At 31.5% G+C, this 22,253-nt stretch overlaps 1 protein-coding gene across 6 annotated transcripts in view; it reads right to left on the bottom strand.

Moving 5' to 3' along the window:
* The window catches only part of LOC119605232 (calmodulin), a 38,997-nt gene that overhangs the window by 4,995 nt on the left and 11,749 nt on the right, over positions 1-22,253 (bottom strand). For 5 of the 6 annotated variants that reach the window (XM_037958203.1, XM_037958204.1, XM_037958207.1 and 2 more), the window contains 2 exons: positions 16,390-16,564; positions 7,380-7,622 (listed from right to left, as the gene is read on the bottom strand). In XM_037958203.1, the coding sequence (XP_037814131.1) occupies positions 7,380-7,622; positions 16,390-16,564 (418 nt within the window). Of the gene's footprint in view, positions 1-7,379; positions 7,623-16,389; positions 16,565-16,648; positions 16,670-22,253 lie in introns of those variants that run through there. The other variant, XM_037958209.1, reaches the window with a different exon arrangement.

The following is a 22,253-nucleotide window of genomic DNA, read 5'->3' as shown; positions in this document are numbered from 1 at the left end:
AATTATAAAAAATTTCAAATAGCACACCCAAAAAACTTAAAAATTTTGCAATAAAATCCAGTAGCACACCCTAAATATTTAATTTTTAACAGTAGCACACCCTTTAAAACTAAAATTTCAACAAAATTTTCAAGAAATTTACAAAAATTTTAAGTAAAACTACTAGAATTTTTAAGTAGCTTCCCCAAGAAAACATAAAACTGAAGTAGCACCTCTAAGAAACCGAAAAACTCAAGTAGCACACCCTTTAAAACTAAAATTTCAACAAAATTTTCAAGAAAATCTCAAAAATTTTAAGTAAAACTGTTAGAATTTTCAAGTAGCTTACTTAAGAAATCATAAAACTTATGTAGCACACCCTAAATATTAAATTTTTACAAGTAGCACACCCTTTAATATTAAAAATTTTAAGAAATTACTAATAATTTCTATAATTTTGCAAATTGTTTTCAATAATTTTAAGTAGCACACCTTAAATATTAAATTTTTACAAGTAGCACACCCTTTAAAGTTACAAATTTTAAGAAATTCCCAAAAATATCTATAATTTTGCAAAATTTTGTCAATAATTTCTAGTAAAACTGCCGGAATACCAAAACTATTATTGAAATTTTGAAGTAGCACCACCAAGAAACCGAAAAACTCATGTAGCACACCCTTTAAATCTAAAAATTTATCATAATTTTCAAGAAAATCTTAAAAAATTTAAGAAAATCTTCAAGAATTTTTAAGTAAATTACCCAAGAAATCATAAAACTTTAGTAGCACACCCTAAATATAAAATTTTTACAAGTAGCACACCCTTAAAAATTTTAAGAAATTTTTAAAAATTTCTATAATTTTGCAAACTTTTTTCAATAATTTTAAGTACAACTGCAGGAATAACAAAATTATTATTGAAATTTTCAAGTAGCACACCCAAGAAATCGATAAAATCAAATAGCACACCCTTTAAAACTAAAATTTCATCAAAATTTTAAAGGAATTCTCAAAAATTTTAATTAAATCTTCCAGAACAGCAAAAATATTAAAATTTTTAAATAGCACACCCAAGGATCAAGTAGCATACCCTAAATATATTATTTTTATCAGTAGCACACCCTTTAAAATTAAAAATTCATAAGCAAATTTAAGAAATTACCAAAAATTTCTATAATTTTGCATATTTGTTTCAATAATTTTAAGTAAAACTGCAGGAATAACAAAATAATTATTTAAATTTTAAAGTAGCACACCCAAGAAATCGATAAAATCAAGTAGCACATCCTTTAAAACTAAAGCTTTATCAAAATTTTAAAGAAATTCTCTACAATTTAAGTTTAATCTGCCTGAATTGCAAAAAAATTTTAAAGTAGCACAGCCAAGAAATCGATAAAATTAAGTAGCACAGCTTTTAAAACCGAAAACTTATTCAAGATTTTAAGAAATTCCCAAAAATTTTAATAATTTTGAAAATTTCTGCAATAATTTAAAACATAACTTCAAGAATTTCAAAAATGCCTTTGAAAACTTCAAGTAGCACACCCAAGAAATCGTTAAAAACAAATAGAACACCCTTTAAAACTAAATTTTCATCAAATTGTTAAGGAAAATTTCAAAAATTTTAAAAAATATATTAGAAAATATCAACTAGCACATTTTAGAAATCGAAAAAATCAAGTAGCACACCCTAAATAATAAAAAATATTAAGGAGCACACCCTTAAAACCTAACCAAATCATAAAATTTCTTCAGAAATCGTCAAAAAGTTCAATAATTTTACAAACTAAATTCATTATAAATATATAAAATACTTAAGAAAGTTAGCTAATTAGCTAAGTAGCACACCCTAAAAACTAAAAATTTGTTATAATTTTCTCAGATTTCAGCTGAAAATTCAGTAGCACACCCTAAATATTGGAAAAAATTAAGTAACATTTTAAATTCTTCGATTCAAAACTATTTTTTTTATAAAATTTCTGGAAAACAGAAAGAAAATCAAGTAGCACACCCTAAAAATAACATAAAATATACCCTTTTACAAAAAAATGTGGTTCGCCTTAAAATATTCTCTAAAAATTTAAGTAGCACTCGCACTAAAACTTTATTTACTAGCACTTTCAATTAAAATTTTCGAAGAATGGCTAATATTTTTAAGTAGCACACCCTTAATATATGAAAATATCAAGTAGCACACCCTGAAAAACTATTTTAAAGGCATAATCAAATGAAATCTTAAGAAAATAATTAAAATTTTCAAGTAGCACACCCTGAAAAACTATTTTAAATGCTTAAGCAATTGAAAGCTGAAAAATTTCAAGAAAAAGCTTTAAAAAAGTCTACAATTTACTGGAGATTTTGAAAAATATAGCTCAATATCAAAGAAAATTAAGCAGCACAACATAAATTTCAACATAAAACAAGTAGCACACCCTGTGAAATCATTTAAATGCAACTTTTCAAACCAAATTCTTTAAAAAAGGCAAAAAAGTCATTATTTAAACCAGTTTCAACCAGAAACTTCTGCGAATTTTGTAATAAAATTTCCAGAAATTCCTTTCACACTTCAAAAACCACATTTAACTAAAAATAACATAAAATTATAGACAACATTAACAATAAAATTAACAATTTAATTTATCGAAAATAACAGATGAATAAAAAACACGGAATCTGCCAATATACAATTAACAAATAGTTTGTACACAAAAAAAAATTGATTTGTCTATAGAGCGTCGAGAAAGATAGAAAGTAATCAAAAGAAAAAAAACAACTATTAACAACATTTAAATACAATTTTTTTTAACGGATTAATATTAACATTAGACAACATCGAACAACAAAAAAAAAGATTTCAAATAAAAATGATGATTATTTGGCTAAAGGCCAAAATTGAAGGAAAATCAAGAAAAATATAGGAAAATATTTTGTATTAGTAACAGAAAAACCAAGCAGGAAAAAATTAATAAAAATAAAGAAAAAAAATAATTTAATAATAAATGTAAACAAAAAGTGGTCAGGAAGGAAAAATTTTTTAAATTAAACGCCGGTTTTAAGGGGATTACAAGTTCCAAATGAATTGAACTAGAACTGAACTAGAACGGAACTAGAACTGAACTAGAACTGAACTAGAACTGAACTAGAACTGAACTAGAACTGAACTAGAACTGAACTAGAACTGAACTAGAACTGAACTAGAACTGAACTAGAACCGAACTAGAACTGAACTAGAACTGAACTAGAACTGAACTAGAACTGAACTAGAACTGAACTAGAACTGAACTAGAACTGAACTAGAACTGAACTAGAACTGAACTAGAACTGAACTAGAACTGAACTGGAACTGAGCTAGAACTGAACTAGAATTGAACTAGAATTGAACTAGAACTGAACTAGAACTGAACTAGAACTGAACTAGAACTGAACTAAAACTAGAACTGAACTAGAACTGAACTAGAACTGAACTAGAACTGAACTAGAACTGAACTAGAACTGAACTGGAACTGAACTAGAACTGAGCCAGAACTGAACTAGAAGTGAATTAGAACTGAACTAGAACTGAACTAGAATTGAACTAGATTTGAACTAGAACTGATCTAGAATTGAACTAGAATTGAACTAGAACTGAACTAGAACTGAACTAGAACAGAACTAGAACTGAACTAGAACTGAACTAGAACTGAACGAGAACTGAACTAGAACTGAACTAGAACTGAACTAGAACTGAACTAGAACTGAACTAGAACTGAACTAGAACTGAACTAGAACTGAACTAGAACTGAACTAGAACTGAACTAGAACTGAACTAGAACTGAACTAGAACTGAACTAGAACTGAACTAGAACTGAACTAGAACTGAATTAGAACTGAACTAGAACTGAACTAGAACTGAACTAGAACTGAACTAGAACTGAATTAGAACTGAACTAGAACTGAACTAAAACTGAACTTGAACTGAACTAGAACTGAATTAGAACTGAACTAGAACTAAACTAGAATTGAACTAGAACTGAACTAGAACTGAACTAGAACTGAACTAAAACTGAACTAGAACTGAACTAGAACTGAACTAGAAATGAACTAGAACTGAACTAGAACTGAACTAGAACTGAACGAGAACTGAACTAGAACTGAACTAGAACTGACTAGAACTGAACTAGAACTGAACTAGAACTGAACTAGAACTGAACTAGAACTGAACTAGAACTGAACTAGAACTGAACTAGAACTGAATTAGAACTGAACTAGAACTGAACTAGAACTGAACTAGAACTGAACTAGAACTGAACTAACTGACTAGAACTGAACTAGAACTGAACTAGAACTGAACTAGAACTGAACTAGAACTGAACTAGAACTGAACTAGAACTAGAACTGAACTAGAACTGAACTAGAACTGAACTAGAACTGAACTAGAACTGAACTAGAACTGAACTAGAAACTGAACTAGAACTGAACTAGAACTGAACTAGAACTAGAACTGAACTAGAACTGAACTAGAACTGAACTAGAACTGAACTAGAACTGAACTAGAACTGAACTAGAACTGAACTAGAACTGAACTAGAACTGAACTAGAACTGAACTAGAACTGAACTAGAACTAGAACTAGAACTAGAACTGAACTAGAACTGAACTAGAACTGAACTAGAACTGAACTGAACTAGAACTGAACTAGAACTGAACTAGAACTGAACTAGAACTGAACTAGAACTGAACTAGAACTGAACTAGAACTGAACTAGAACTGAACTAGAACTGAACTAGAACTGAACTAGAACTGAACTAGAACTGAACTAGAACTGAACTAGAACTGAACTAGAACTGAACTAGAACTGAACTAGAACTGAACTAGAACTGAACTAGAACTGAACTAGAACTGAACTAGAACTGAACTAGAACTGAACTAGAACTGAACTAGAACTGAACTAGAACTGAACTAGAACTGAACTAGAACTGAACTAGAACTGAACTAGAACTGAACTAGAACTGAACTAGAACTGAACTAGAGCTGAACTAGAACTGAACTAGAACTGAACTAGAACTGAACTATAACTGAATTAGAACTGAATTAGAACTGAACTAGAACTGAACTAGAACTGAACTAGAACTGAACTAGAACTGAACTAGAACTGAACTAGAACTGAACTAGAACGGAACTAGAACGGAACTAGAACTGAACTAGAAATGAACTAGAAATGAATTAGAATTGAACTGATGTAGAACTGAACTAAAACTGAAATATTGTCTCATTAACAACCAACTTTTCCTAAATTCAAATAAAGCTAAAACTTTCTTTGTTTTCTTAACGAAATTTTTGGAAATTTTTTTTCTTACTTTTATTTTTCGTGTTAATTTCTTTGTGTACTCAAAATATTAGATCACTCGTTTAGGAATTCATTTCATTTATTAATTTTCATGTTATTTTCTCTGCCCTGCTTTGGTTTTTTTCATGTTGTTGGTTGCCACCAACCAAATAAATAAAGTAAATATTTATTTTTCTTTTTATTTTTCGTTCTTTTTTCGTCTAATTTCAGTCTTTTATTTGTTTGTATTTATTTAAATGCGTTTATATGTGAATGTGTGTTTTTTTTAGGTATGTGTGTGTGTGTTTATTAACTATTGTCAAAAGGTGTGAAATCAGCTCTACATTTTTAGATAAATTAATTGCAAAAAAACACCTCTATAAAGTAAGACGACCCACCACCTCTTACACTACCTTAAGGTAAATGTTCAACCCCCCTTGTTGTCGCTCGTTCTCCCTAGAGAGAGAGAAAAGTAAACATTGTTATTATTTTTTCTGCTCCTCCTGCTGTGTTGTTTTTGTTCCCCTAAAAGCAACAAACATGTGATGCCGCTTTTATTTTAATTAAATTTTAAACTAAGACATCAACGTACAAAGTACGTAAGAAAAAACTTAACTAACTTAAAAGTTAAATATTTTTTTTTTATAAAAAAACAAACAAGAAAAACGAATAGATAAAGAACGCAAAAAGTTTGTTGTACAAACTTCTTCAATTAAGGGAAAATAACACACCTTTGTTCTTGCAGTTTACTTAAAATATGTGTATAAAGTTGTTACAATATTTTTATCAAAATATTGTTTAACAATTTTATATTTAATGAATAATTAAACAACTAAATTAAGTTGTGTTCAAAAGAACAACTTTTCTACAGAAATGTAAAAAGAGACCTTTCAGAACTAGAACTGATCTAAAAAGGAACTAGAATTGAACTATAGTAGAACTAAACAAGAACTGAACTAGAACAGAACTAGAACTAGAACAGAACTAGATCTGAACTAGAACAGAACTAGAACAGAACTAGAACAGAACTAAAACAGAACTAGAACAGAACTAGAACAGAACTAGAACAGAACTAGAACAGAACTAGAACAGAACTAGAACTGAACTAGAACTGAACTAGAACTGAACTAGAACTGAACTAGAACTGAACTAGAACTGAACTAGAACTGAACTAGAACTGAACTAGAACTGAACTAGAACTGAACTAGAACTGAACTAGAACTGAACTAGAACTGAACTAGAACTGAACTAGACTGAACTAGAACTGAACTAGAACTGAACTAGAACTGAACTAGAACTGAACTAGAACTGAACTAGAACTGAACTAGAACTGAACTAGAACTGAACTAGAACTGAACTAGAACTGAACTAGAACTGAACTAGAACTGAACTAGAACTGAACTAGAACTGAACTAGAACTGAACTAGAACTGAACTAGAACTGAACTAGAACTGAACTAGAACTGAACTAGAACTGAACTAGAACTGAACTAGAACTGAACTAGAACTGAACTAGAACTGAACTAGAACTGACTGAACTGAACTAGATCTGAACTAGATCTGAACTAGAACTGAACTAGAGCTGAACTAGAGCTGAACTAGAACTGAACTAGAACTGAACTAGAACTGAACTAGAACTGAACTAGAACTGAACTAGAACTGAACTAGAACTGAACTAGAACTGAACTAGAACTGAACTAACTGAACTAGAACTACTAGAACTAGAACTGAACTAGAACTGAACTAGAACTGAACTAGAACCGAACTAGAACAGAACTAGAACTGAACTAGAACTGAACTAGAACTGAACTAGAACTGAACTAGAACTGAACTAGAACTGAACTAGAACTGAACTAGAACTAGAACTGAACTAGAACTGAACTAGAACTGAACTAGAACTGAACTAGAACTGAACTAGAACTAGAACTGAACTCGAACTGAACTAAAACTCAACTCGAACTAAACTAGAACTGTAGTAGAACTGAAATAGAACTAAACTAGAACTAAAGCTCAATTAGAACAGAAGTAGAACTGAACTAGAACCAGAACTGATCTATAAAGGAACCAGAGAAGTTACACAAAACTACCAAAACTTACCTTCGTAATTGACTTGACCATCACCATCGATATCAGCTTCTCGAATCATCTCATCGACTTCTTCGTCTGTTAACTTTTCACCCAAATTTGTCATGACGTGACGTAATTCAGCCGCTGAAATGAAGCCGTTACCATCTTTATCGAATACTCTGAAGGCTTCTCGGATTTCTTCTTCACTATCGGTATCCTTCATTTTACGGGCCATCATTGTCAAGAATTCAGGAAAATCAATTGTGCCGTTGCCTTTACAAATAAAAGAAAGTTAAAAACAACAATTAATAAAACTATTAATTATATTTGTTATTGTTAATATAGAAAACACAGGAAATTTTACCTTAGTTACAAATAAATATTTGCCATCTATATTTAGTTAATAGTTTTTTTTTTATAAAAAACTATATAATAGTATTATTTTCCTATTTTTTTTTTTTTTTCTAATAAATTTAATGAACCATAAAAATTCCATCATTTTGCCAATATTATCAAACAACATCAGCTTCGGTATAAATTTCAATTTAATGGCGAAGTGGAAAAATAAAAATGAGAAAATATTGCAATTTCTTTTTTTTTTTGTGTTACAAACAAAATCCCATAAATATTTAAAATGGTTTTTTGAATGTTTTGCCAAGCACCAATACAATTTAGCAAAAAAGGGTGTGTTTTTTATGGTTGGCTTACAATTCTTAATATGAAAAATATGAAAAAAGGAATATTTGATTAAATGGCAAAAGAAAAGTAAATTGTTTAGCAACCACCACCTTAGAAAAAAAAAACTTTTCCAACCTAACCTTAAAAAAATTTTATGAAAAAGGTTACATTTTTGGGGGGTGAAAATAACACACAAATTAAATTAATCTATTTATTGTTTTAGGATAAAAACAAACAATAAAATTAAATTTATTTCCTCAAGGCAAACAAACGAACAGAAAAAGGAATAAGTTACCTATAAAACGTTTTACTTAATTAGCCTTTAAAAGCAAAAGGCGATTACATTTCTGAGAGAAAACTAGAATTGATGCAGAACTGAACTAAAACTGAAATAGAACTGAACTAGAACTGAATTAGAACTAAACTATAACTGAACTACAACTGAACTAGAACTGAACTAGAACTGAACTAGAACTGAACTAGAACTGAACTGAACTAGAACTTAGCTAGAACTGAACTAGAACTAAAACAGAACTAGAACAGAACTGGAACAGAAGTAAAACAGAACTAGAACAGAACTATAATAGAACTAGAACAGAACTAGAAATGAACTAGAAGTGAACTGGAACTGAACTGGAACTGAACTAGAACTGAACTAGAACTGAACTAGAACTGAACTAGAACTGACCTAGAACAGAACTAGAACAGAACTAGAACTGAACTAGAACTGAACTAGAACTGAACTAGAACTGAACTAGAACTGAACTAGAACTGAACTAGAACTGAACTAGAACTGAACTAGAACTGAACTAGAACTGAACTAGAACTGAACTAGAACTGAACTAGAACTGAACTAGAACAGAACTAGAACAGAACTAGAACAGAACTAGAACAGAGCTAGAACAGAACTAGAACAGAACTAGAACAGAACTAGAACTAGAACAGAACTAGAACAGAACTAGAACAGAACTAGAACAGAACTAGAACAGAACTAGAACAGAACCAGAACTAGAACAGAACTAGAACAGAACTAGAACAGAACTAGAACAGAACTAGAACAGAACTAGAACAGAACTAGAACAGAACTAGAACAGAACTAGAACAGAACTAGAACAGAACTAGAACAGAACTAGAACTAAAACAGAACTAGAACAGAACTGGAACAGAAGTAAAACAGAACTAGAACAGAACTATAATAGAACTAGAACAGAACTAGAAATGAACTAGAAGTGAACTGGAACTGAACTGGAACTGAACTAGAACTGAACTAGAACTGAACTAGAACTGAACTAGAACTGAACTAGAACAGAACTAGAACAGAACTAGAACAGAACTAGAACAGAGCTAGAACTGAACTAGAACTGAACTAGAACAGAACTAGAACAGAACTAGAACAGAACTAGAACAGAACTAGAACAGAACTAGAACAGAACTAGAACAGAACTAGAACAGAACTAGAACAGAACTAGAACAGAACTAGAACAGAACTAGAGCAGAACTAGAGCAGAACTAGAACAGAACTAGAACAGAACTAGAACAGAACTAGAACAGAACTAGAACAGAACTAGAACAGAACTAGAACAGAACTAGAACAGAACTAGAACAGAACTAGAACAGAACTAGAACAGAACTAGAACAGAACTGAACTAGAACAGAACTGAACTAGAACAGAACTAGAACAAAACTAGAGCAGAACTAGAGCAGAACTAGAACAGAACTAGAACAGAACTAGAACAGAACTAGAACAGAACTGGAACAGAACTAGAAGAGAACTAGAACAGAACTAGAACAGAACAGAACTAGAACAGAACTAGAACAGAACTAGAACAGAACTAGAACAGAACTAGAACAGAACTAGAACAGAACTAGAACAGAACTGAACTAGAACAGAACTAGAACAGAACTAGAGCAGAACTAGAACAGAACTAGAACTAGAACAGAACTAGAACAGAACTAGAACAGAACTAGAACAGAACTAGAACAGAACTAGAACAGAACTAGAACAGAACTAGAACAGAACTAGAACAGAACTAGAACAGAACTAGAACAGAACTAGAACAGTACTAGAACAGAACTAGAACAGAACTAGAACAGAACTAGAACAGAACTAGAACAGAACTAGAACAGAACTAGAACAGAACTAGAACAGAACTAGAACAGAACTAGAACAGAACTAGAACAGAACTAGAACAGAACTAGAACAGAACTAGAACAGAACTAGAACAGAACTAGAACAGAACTAGAACAGAACTAGAACAGAACTAGAACAGAACTAGAACAGAACTAGAACAGAACTAGAACAGAACTAGAACAGAAGTAGAACAGAACTAGAACAGAACTAGAACAGAACTAGAACAGAACTAGAACAGAACTAGAACAGAACTAGAACAGAACTAGAACAGTACTAGAACAGAACTAGAACAGAACTAGAACAGAACTAGAACAGAACTAGAACAGTACTAGAACAGTACTAGAACAGAACTAGAACAGAACTAGAACAGAACTAGAACTAGAACAGAACTAGAACAGAACTAGAACAGAACTAGAACAGAACTAGAACAGAACTAGAACTAGAACAGAACTAGAACGGAACTAGAACAGAACTAGAACAGAACTAGAACAGAACTAGAACAGAACTAGAACAGAACTAGAACAGAACTAGAACAGAACTAGAACAGAACTAGAACAGAACTAGAACAGAACTAGAACAGAACTAGTACTGAACCAGAACTGAACTAGAACTGAACTAGTACTGAACTAGAACTAAACTAGAACTGAACTAGAACTGAACTCGAACTGAACTAGAACTGAACTAGAACTGAACTAGAACTGAACTAGAACTGAACTAGAACTGAACTAGAACTGAACTAGAACTGAACTAGAACTAAACTAGAACTGAACTAGAACTGAACTGAACTAGCACTAAACTAGAACTGAACTAGAACTGAACTAGAACTGAACGAGAACTGAACTAGAACTGAACTAGAACAGAACTAGAACAGAACTAGTACAGAACTAGAACAGAACAGAACTAGAACAGAACTAGAACTGAACTAGAACTGAACTAGAACTGAACTAGAACTGAACTAGAACGGAACTAGAACTGAACTAGAACTGAACTACAACTGAACTAGAACTAAACTAGAACTAAACTAGAACTGAACTAGAACTGAACTAGAACTGAACTAGAACTGAACTAGAACTGAACTAGAACTGAACTAGAACTGAACTAGAACTGAACTAGAACTGAACTAGAACTGAACTAGAGCTGAACTAGAACAGAACTAGAACAGAACTAGTACAGAACTAGAACAGAACAGAACTAGAACAGAACTAGAACTGAACTAGAACTGAACTAGAACTGAACTAGAACTGAACTAGAACTGAACTAGAACTGATGTAGAACTGAACTAGAACTGAACTAGAACAGAACTAAAACAGAACTAGAACAGAACTGGAACAGAAGTAGAACAGAAGTAGAACAGAATTAGAACAGAACTAGCATAGAACTAGAACAGAACTAGAACTGAACTAGAACTGAACTAGAACTGAACTAGAACTGAACTAGAACTGAACTAGAACTGAACTAGAACTGAACTAGAACTGAACTAGAACTGAACTAAAACTGAACAAGAACTGAACTACAACTGAAATACAACTGATCTAGAACTGATGTAGAATTGAATTTGAACTACAACTGACCTAGAATTGAACTAGAACTGAACTAGAATTATACTAGAACTATACTAGAACTGAACTAGAACAGAACTAGAGTAATTTCTATTTTTAAATTTAATTAATTTTTCTAAAAAATAAAATAATTTTGGAAACTTTTTGTTTATTTTGTTTGTTAATAAACTTTTAATTTAATTGTTTTTAAATATTAACAAAAACCAACAGAACAGCAAGACTAGCAGCAGATGCCCCAAAAGTTTAAAAAAAGAGGTGGGGGCAGGCAAGTAGAATAGAGGGTCTTACATTTGCAATTCATAAAAATTTTTTTTGCTTCTACTCAACTAAAAATAGTTTAGCGTAAATTTACAAAAAAAAAAAAAAAAAAAAATTCTTTCATTAAAAGTGTCATTTCATTTATGTGCTGCATGCATCCCATGGCTCGCTAAAAGGCAAATTTTTCTTTTTCAAAATAAAATATAAAAGAAAAAACAACAAAATAAATAGAAAAAGTTTATTTTTGGAAAGGTTAAAATCCTCTAATGTCTGCGCGGCGCTGCTATTAAAGCCATAAAGAAATGAGAAATATGCATAGAAAATTATTATTTCAGAAATAAGAGAAATTCATAAAGAATTTTAACATAAAGTTGGATTTGGGAATTTAATAGAAAAAAAAAGGAAAATAAGAGAAATATGAAACAAAAAATGCTAATAAGCAGATTTGTAGAGTAAATTTTTGAGGGATGTAGTGGTGGTGGTGGTTTAAACTCCCCCTGGGGTTTAAGGGGGTTTTAAGGCAATTTCATGCAGTAAGACGTGGATGGGAGGGGGGGGCTGCCGAATATTAATTTATGACATTTGTGGAGTTAGTTTTTCAAGTCGGAGATTGTTTCCCTGGGAAAATATGAAAAACTTTAGCAACAGGACCTGCGCAGTTATTGGGGTTAAAAGTTATGTTTTTCTTTATATGAAACCTTTTTTTTAAATGCTATTTGCAGAAAGTAATAAACTGTATTCTGTATTATTTGTAAATGTTCTAAATTAAAAATTTTTTATTGCCTTAAAAACACTTTCTCCCAAAATCATTTAGACAAAATTGCCATTTGGCTTTTTATATTGTTTAGAATAATTTATTGTTGAAAATGTTCTTAGAATTATTGTTGCTTACACAAAGACCGACAGAAAGAAGAGTATTATTTTAAGTCATAAAAAAGCAATAATAAGAATATTTGCTTATTTTTGCTAAAAGTAATGAAATGATGAAATTAAATGAACAAAAGAATATTCTATAAGATGGTTTGTCTTTCTAATATTTAGACTTTTTTCAGCTAATATTCTATACAATTTATTATTTTCTTTTAATTTTCAAATGTAGACAGACAGACAGACAGACACATTTAATAATATGTTACTGACTGTTACTATAAAAATAAAAACAAATTAATAAAGAAAAAACCAAAAAATTAAATCTAAAATATGTTTCGAGAAAAATAGCAACAATATTAATGTATAATAAGCTAATATTTATTAATTTCAAGAAAATCAAACATTCATCACTACTACCAAGAGGCATTTCCCGCGCACGTTCCTCTCAACAGCAGCAGAAGTCTTAATAGACAATTAATATGTTTCTTTATACAAACACTTCCAACTAAACAATTTGATATTTGAATCATAAAGGAATGGGTAGTATTGAACGAATTTTAAAGGAGCTCTACATAAAAGATTTAAACTAATGTAGAAAACAAGTACAACTGAACTAGAATTGAATTAGAACAGAACTAGCACTGAACTAGAATAGAACTAGAACAAAACTAGAAAAGAACTAAAATAAAACTAGAAAAGAACTAGAACAGCACTAGTACAGAACTAGAACAGAATTAGAACAGAACTAGAACAGAACTAGAAAAGAACTAGAAAAGAACTAGAACAGAACTAGAACTGAACTACAACTGAACTAGAACTGAACTAGAACTGAACTAGAACTGAACTAGAACTGAACTAGAACTGAACTAGAACTGAACTAGAACAGAACTAGAACAGAACTAGAACAGAACTAGAACAGAACTAGAACAGAACTAGAACAGAACTAGAAAAGAACTAGAACAGAACTAGAACAGAACTAGAACAGAACTAGAACTGAACCAGAACTGAACCAGAACTGAACTAGAACTGAACTAGAACTGAACTAGAACTGAACTAGAACTGAACTAGAACTGAACTAGAACTGAACTAGAACTGAACTAGAACTGAACTAGAACTGAACTAGAACTGAACTAGAACTGAACTAGAACTGAACTAGAACTGAATTAGAACTGAACTAGAACTGAACTAGAACCGAACTAGAACTGAACTAGAACTGAATTAGAACTGAACTAGAACAGAACTAGAACAGAACTAGAATAGAACTAGAACAGAACTAGAACAGAACTAGAACAGAACTAGAACAGAACTAGAACAGAACTAGAACAGAACTAGAACAGAACTAGAACAGAACTAGAACAGAACTAGAACAGAACTAGAACAGAACTAGAACAGAACTAGAAAAGAACTAGAAAAGAACTAGAACAGAACTAGAACAGAACTAGAACATAACTAGAACATAACTAGAACATAACTAGAACATAACTAGAACAGAACTAGAACAGAACTAGAACAGAACTAGAACAGAACTGAACTAGAACTGAACTAGAACTGAACTAGAACTGAACTAGAACTGAACTAGAACAGAACTAGAACAGAACTAGAACAGAACTAGAACAGAACTAGAACAAACTAGAACAGAACTAGAACAGAACTAGAACAGAACTAGAACAGAACTAGAACAGAACTAGAACAGAACTAGAACTGAACTAGAACTGAACTAGAACTGAACTAGAACTGAACTAGAACTGAACTAGAACTGAACTAGAACTGAACTAGAACTGAACTAGAACTGAACTAGAACTGAACTAGAACTGAACTAGAACTGAACTAGAACTGAACTAGAACTGAACTAGAACTGAACTAGAACTGAACTAGAACTGAACTAGAACTGAACTAGAACTGAACTAGAACTGAACTAGAACTGAACTAGAACTGAACTAGAACTGAACTAGAACTGAACTAGAACTGAACTAGAACTGAACTAGAACTGAATTAGAACTGAACTAGAACTGAACTAGAACTGAACTAGAACTGAACTAGAACTGAACTAGAACTGAACTAGAACTGAACTAGAACTGAACTAGAACTGAACTAGAACTGAACTAGAACTGAACTAGAACTGAACTAGAACTGAACTAGAACTGAACTAGAACTGAACTAGAACTGAACTAGAACTGAACTAGAACTGAACTAGAACTGAACTAGAACTGAACTAGAACTGAACTAGAACTGAACTAGAACTGAACTGAACTGAACTAGAACTGCACTAGAACTGAACCAGAACTGAACTGAACTAGAACTGAACTAGAACTGAACTAGAACTAAACTAGAATTGAACTAGAACTGAACTAGAACTGAACTAGAACTGAACTAGAACTGAACTAGAACTGAACTAGAACTGAACTAGAACTGAACTAGAACTGAACTAGAACTGAACTAGAACTGAACTAGAACTGAACTAGAACTGAACAAAACTGAACTAGAACTGAACTAGAACTGAACTAGAACTGAACTAGAACTGAACTAGAACTGAACTAGAACTGAACTAGAACTGAACTAGATCTGAACTAGAACTGAACTAGAACTGAACTAGAACTGAACTAGAACTGAACTAGAACTGAACTAGAACTGAACTAGAACTGAACTAGAACTGAACTAGAACTGAACTAGAACTGAACTAGAACTGAACTAGAACTGAACTAGAACTGAACTAGAACTGAACTAGAACTGAACTAGAACTGAACTAGAACTGAACTAGAACTGAACTAGAACTGAACTAGAACTGAACTAGAACTGAACTAGAACTGAACTAGAACTGAACTAGAACTGAACTAGAACTAAACTAGAACTGATTTAGAACTGAAATGGAACTGAAATGGAACTGAACTAGAACTACGAACTGAATCAATAATTTTTCTTTACAAAAGTCTGTATAGTTTCCCTCTTATACTAATTGAATTGTAGCACAACAACAAATAACATTAAAATGATTTAAGAATGAAGAAAAAACGCACGTGGAAATAAATAACATTAATCTGAAAAAAATGCTACCAATAAATATTTATACAAAATTAAATGAAAATAAACAGAAACAAAAAAAAACAACAACCATGACAACACACACTTAGAAAAACCATAAAAATTATAAAGAATCACAAAAAAAAAACGCGAATATTTTGAGGGACAGACAGACAGACTGAAAAAATCATTCGATAAGTTTGTTTTTTTGATATTAAATCAATAGAGAGATAAATTAATAATAAATAATAATAAAATAACAAAAAAAAGTATTAAATTAAATTTGTTATAAAGATTAAATCAATCTTTATAATAAATAGAAAAATATAATAATGATGGTTGGGGTTGGTTGGTTTCCACAGAGACCTTAAAAGGTTTAAAAGTAATAAAGATAAATTGATTTTCTCCCCGGTTAAAGAAAAAATCTGTTTTAATGTAAAATTAACTTTGTTTGTTTAAAAGTATTAATTCCCTGTGTTTCCTATATAAGTTGGAATTTTGAATTTTTTTCATTTCGTCAACTTACCATCAGCATCGACTTCATTGATCATATCCTGCAATTCAGCTTCTGTGGGATTTTGACCGAGCGATCTCATGACTGTGCCCAATTCCTTTGTTGTGATGGTGCCATCACCATCTTTATCGAAAAGTGAGAATGCTTCTTTGAATTCAGCAATTTGTTCTTCTGTTAGTTGATCGGCCTTTAATAATAAAAAAAGAAATGATGAAGATGTTAATGAACCCTTACGAAATTTAATTAAACATTTTAAAGAACTTTAACACACCATTTTATAAAACTTCTCTTCTCAAGATAAACGTTAAGTAGCAAAAACAAATATGTTTAGTTTTTAACGTAAAACCGTTATTTTTGTTTAAAATTTTATTATAAATCTTGGTTTTGTTTTATATTTTTGTAGAGTTGTCAATTTGATTTTGAAAATCTATAAATTTGAATTGTAAATCTTATGTTATTGTGTTAATTTTGTAAATTTTTTCTAATTTCTTTTCAAGAATTTTAAATAAAGTAATAAATTATAAAATAAAAGCTCGAATAGTTCTACTAGAGTTCTTTTTCAGTTCTAGATCAGTTCTAGTTTAGTTCTAGTTCAGTTCTAGTTCGGCTCTAGTTCAGTTCTAGTTCAGTTCTAGTTCAGTTCTAGTTCAGTTCTAGTTCAGTTCTAGTTCTAGTTTAGTTCTAGTTCAGTTCTAGTTCAGTTCTAGTTCAGTTCTAGTTCAGTTCTAGTTCAGTTCTAGTTCAGTTCTAGTTTAGTTCTAGTACAGTTCTAGTTCAGTTCCAGTTCTATTCTAGTTCTGTTCTAGTTCTGTTCTAGTTCTGTTCTAGTTCTGTTCTAGTTCTGTTCTAGTTCTGTTCTAGTTCTGTTCTAGTTCTGTTCTAGTTAAGTTCTAGTTCAGTTCTAGTTCAGTTCTAGTTCAGTTCTAGTTCAGTTCTATTTCAGTTCTAGTTCAGTTCTAGTTCAGTCCTACTTCAGTTCTAGTTCAGTTCTAGTTCAGTTCTAGTTCTGTTCTAGTTCTGTTCAAGTTCTGTTCTAGTTCTGTTCTAGTTCTGTTCTAGTTCTGTTCTAGTTCTGTTCTTGTTCTAGTTCTGTTCTAGTTCTGTTCTTGTTCTGTTCTAGTTCTGTTCTAGTTCTGTTCTAATTCTGTTCTAGTTCTGTTCTAGTTCTGTTCTAGTTCTGTTCTAGTTCTGTTCTAGTTCAGTTCTAGTTAAGATCTAGTTCAGTTCTAGTTCAGTTCTAGTTCAGTTCTAGTTCAGTTCTAGTTCAGTTCTAGTTCAGTTCTAGTTCAGTCCTACTTCAGTTCTAGTTCAGTTTTAGTTCTGTTCTAGTTCTTTTCTAGTTCTGTTTTAGTTCTGTTCTAGTTCTGTTCTAGTTCTGTTCTAGTTCTGTTCTAGTTCTGTTCTAGTTCTGTTCTAGTTCTGTTCTAGTTCTGTTCTAGTTCTGTTCTAGTTCTGTTCTAGTTCTGTTCTAGTTCTGTTCTAGTTCTGTTCTAGTTCTGTTCTAGTTCTGTTCTAGTTCTGTTCTAGTTCTGTTCTAGTTCTGTTCTAGTTCTGTTCTAGTTCTGTTCTAGTTCTGTTCTAGTTCTGTTCTAGTTCAGTTCTAGTTCAGTTCTAGTTCAGTTCTAGTTCAGTTCTAGTTCTGTTCTAGTTCTGTTCTAGTTCTGTTCCAGTTCTGTTCTAGTTCTGTTCTAGTTCTGTTCTAGTTCTTTCTAGTTCTGTTCTAGTTCTGTTTCTAGTTCTGTTCTAGTTTCTGTTCTAGTTCTGGTCTAGTTCTGTTCTAGTTCTGTTCTAGTTCTGCTCTAGTTCTGTTCTAGTTCTGTTCTAGTTCTGTTCTAGTTCTGTTCTAGTTCTGGTCTAGTTCGTTCTAGTTCTGTTCTAGTTCAGTTCTAGTTCAGTTCTCGTTAAGATTCAGTTCGTTCTAGTTCCGTTCTGGTTCAGTTCTAGTTCAGTTCTGTAGTTCAGTTCTAGTTCAGTTCTAGTAGTCAGTTCAGTTCTAGTCAGTTCTAGTTCAGTTCTAGTTCAGTCTAGTTCAGTTCTCGTTAGTATTAGTTCAGTTCTATTTCAGTTTCTAGTTCAGTAGTCTAGTTCAGTTCTAGTTTCAGTTCTAGTTTCAGGAGTTCTAGTTCAGTTCTAGTTCAGTTCTAGTTCAGTTCTAGTTCAGTTCTAGTTCAGTTCTAGTTCAGTTCTAGTTCAGTTCTAGTTCAGTTCTAGTTCAGTTCTAGTTCAGTTCTAGTTCAGTTCTAGTTCAGTGTTCTAGTTCAGTTCTAGTTCAGTTCTAGTTCAGTTCTAGTTCAGTTCTAGTTCAGTTCTAGTTCAGTTCTAGTTCAGTTCTAGTTCAGTTCTAGTTCAGTTCTAGTTCAGTTCTAGTTCTTCTAGTTCAGTTCTAGTTCAGTTCTAGTTCAGTTCTAGTTCAGTTCTAGTTCAGTTCTAGTTCAGTTCTAGTTCAGTTTCTAGTTCAGTTCTAGTTCAGTTCTAGTTCAGTTCTAGTTCAGTTCTAGTTCAGTTCTAGTTCAGTTCTAGTTCAGTTCTAGTTCAGTTCTAGTTCAGTTCTAGTTCAGTTCTAGTTCAATTCTAGTTCAGTTCTAATTTCTATACTAGTTCTGTTCTAGTTCATAATCTTTTTCACAGATTCTATTAAAAATTGAATTCATTCCTACAAAATTCTTTTAAAATCTTAAACTTTGTTCGCTTTACTTTCAAATTCTATTGTATTTTACCTACACACACAACTCAATTTTTAAATATTATAATAATTGTAAACGTCATCGTCATCAACATCATCATTTTCTAAAATAAACTCAAACACTTCATACTTTGACTGCTGCTGTAGCTGATGAATAATACACTTTATTGTTTTTCTATGTTTTTTTGCGTTTTTTTTTTTTTAATATTTAAATTTTTTTGTTATTTGATCTAAAAAACAGTTCATTTTGTTTTTTTTTTTAACATAAACAAATTTTCATTTATTTATTTGTCTCTTATTGTGCATTTAACAAATATTTATCAAAGATCTCTCTATTCTATAAAGTTTTCTTTATTACATGCAAATACATGTTAATAATATACGCATCCTTTTTTATCTCTGTAGAAGAAGTTTTTTTCTTCAATTTCTTGTTAATAATTTTATTTTATTCATTCATTCATAGTACGCCAGTTATGCAAATATCATTAGCATTTTTTGGTATTTGCTGACGTCAGTTTAGATTCTTTATGTACTATTTTGTCACTACAAAGATACTATTTGTCTTGTTATAATTGGCACCCTAGAGCTTATATTTATTGTAATTTAACACCGTTTTCTTGCTACATTGTTATTTTAGTAAGAAATAATGTAGAAAATAAAAGAGAAATTTGATTATGAAATTTTTCTAGAAAAATTTAGCTTTGCTTTTCTGTAGAAAAGTTACTGGTTTAAAAGCTAATATTTCTAGAACAAAAGTTGGAGAGAACTTGAAAAGAACTTGAACAGAAGTAGAACAGAACTGGGACAAAACTAGAACAGAACTAGAACAGAACTAGAACAGAACTAGAACAGAACTAGAACAGAACCAGAACAGAAGTAGAACAGAACTAGAACTAGAACAGAACTAGAACAGAACCAGAACTAGAACAGAACTAGAACTAGAACTAGAACAAGAACTAGAACAGAACTAGAACAGAACTAGAACAGAACTAGAACAGAACTAGAACAGAACTAGAACAGAACTAGAACAGAACTAGAACTGAACAAGAACTGAAATAGAAACTGAAATAGAACTGAAATAGAACTAAACTAGAACTGAACTAGAACTGAACTAAAACTGAACTAGAACAGAACTAGAACAGAACTAGAACTGAACTAGAACTGAACTAGAACTGAACTAGAACTGAACTAGAACTGAACTAGAACAGAACCAGAACTAGAACAGAACCAGAACTAGAACAGAACCAGAACTAGAACAGAACCAGAACTAGAACAGAATTAGAAACAGAACTAGAACAGAACTAGAACAGAACTAGAACAGAACTAGAACAGAACTAGAACAGAACTAGAACAGAACTAGAACAGAACTAGAACAGAACTAGAACAGAACTAGAACAGAACTAGAACAGAACTAGAACAGAACAGAACCTAGAACAGAACTAGAACAGAACTAGAACAGAACTAGAACAGAACTAGAACAGAACTAGAACAGAACTAGAACAGAACTAGAACAGAACTGAAATAGAACTAAACTAGAACTGAACTATAACTGAACTAGAACTGAACTAGAGCAGAACTAGAATAGAACTAGAACAAAACTTGAACAGAACTAGGACAGAATTAGAAATGAACTAGAATAGAACTAGAACAGAACTAGAAAAGAACTAGAACTGAACTAGAACAGAACTAGAACAGAACTAGAACAGAACTAGAACAGAACTAGAACAGAACTAGAACAGAACTAGAACAGAACTAGAACACAACTAGAACAGAACTAGAACAGAACTGAAATAGAACTAAACTAGAACTGAACTAGAACTGAACTAGAACTGAACTAGAGCAGAACTAGAATAGAACTAGAACAAAACTAGAACAGAACTAGGACAGAATTAGAAATGAACTAGAATAGAACTAGAACAAAACTAGAACAAAACTTGAACAGAACTAGGACAGAATTAGAAATGAACTAGAATAGAACTAGAACAGAACTAGAAAAGAACTAGAACTGAACTAGAACAGAACTAGAACAGAACTAGAACAGAACTAGAACTAGAACAGAACTAGAACAGAACTAGAACAGAACTAGAACTGAAATAGAACTAAACTAGAACTGAACTAGAACTGAACTAGAACTGAACTAGAACTGAACTAGAGCAGAACTAGAATAGAACTAGAACAAAACTAGAACAAAACTAGAACAAAACTTGAACAGAACTAGGACAGAATTAGAAATGAACTAGAATAGAACTAGAACAGAACTAGAAAAGAACTAGAACTGAACTAGAACAGAACTAGAACAGAACTAAAGCAGAACTAAAGCAGAACTAGAACAGAACTAGAACAGAACTAGAACAGAACTAGAACAAAACTTGAACAGAACTAGGACATAATTAGAAATGAACTAGAATAGAACTAGAACAGAACTAGAACAGAACTAGAAAATAACTAGAACTGAACTAGAACTGAACTAGAACTGAACTAGAACTGAACTAGAACGGAACTAGAACTGAACTAGAACTGAACTAGAACTGAACTAGAACTGAACTAGAACTGAACTAGAATTGAACTAAAACTGAACTAGAACTAAACTAAAACTGAACTAGAACTGAACTGAAACTGAACTGGAACTGAACTGGAACTGAACTGGAACTGAACTAGAATTGAACTTAAACTGAACTAGAACTGAACTTAAACTGAACTAGAACTGAACTAGAACTGAACTAGAACTGAAGTAGAACTGAACTAGAACTGAACTAGAAATTCAAACTTAATTTCGAAATTTTCGAAAATTCAAAATTTTCAATTTTTTTTTTAAGAAAAAACCTATTTTTGGGCAATTTTTAAGAATTTTTAACAGTTTTCAAACAATTTTCTTCCCCAAACTTTTCATCTTCCCCTCCCTTTTACGTTTTTTTTAAAATGTTATGCTTTTACTTGAAGCCTCTTTTTTTTTTGCTGTTTTCGTTTAAGGAAACCTTATAATTTGCTTATTCACTGTAGAAGTTTAGTAATCATATTCTCATTTAAATAATACAAGATGATGATTCACATTTTCATAATACAATATGAGACGAGTCAAGTTTACCGCGCTATAACCACTACCAAACAAACAACCAACACAAAAATTGTACAAAACAATCATTTGTTTTATTTAGAGTGAAAAAAACCATAAAATAAAATTAACACAAACAGA

This window comes from Lucilia sericata, unplaced genomic scaffold (genome assembly GCF_015586225.1).
Source record: "Lucilia sericata isolate MDLA Ls3-8-SP2 unplaced genomic scaffold, ASM1558622v1 Contig000466F_arrow, whole genome shotgun sequence".
Lineage (NCBI taxonomy): Eukaryota > Metazoa > Arthropoda > Insecta > Diptera > Calliphoridae > Lucilia > Lucilia sericata.
This window is presented reverse-complemented; position numbering and strand designations above follow the sequence as displayed.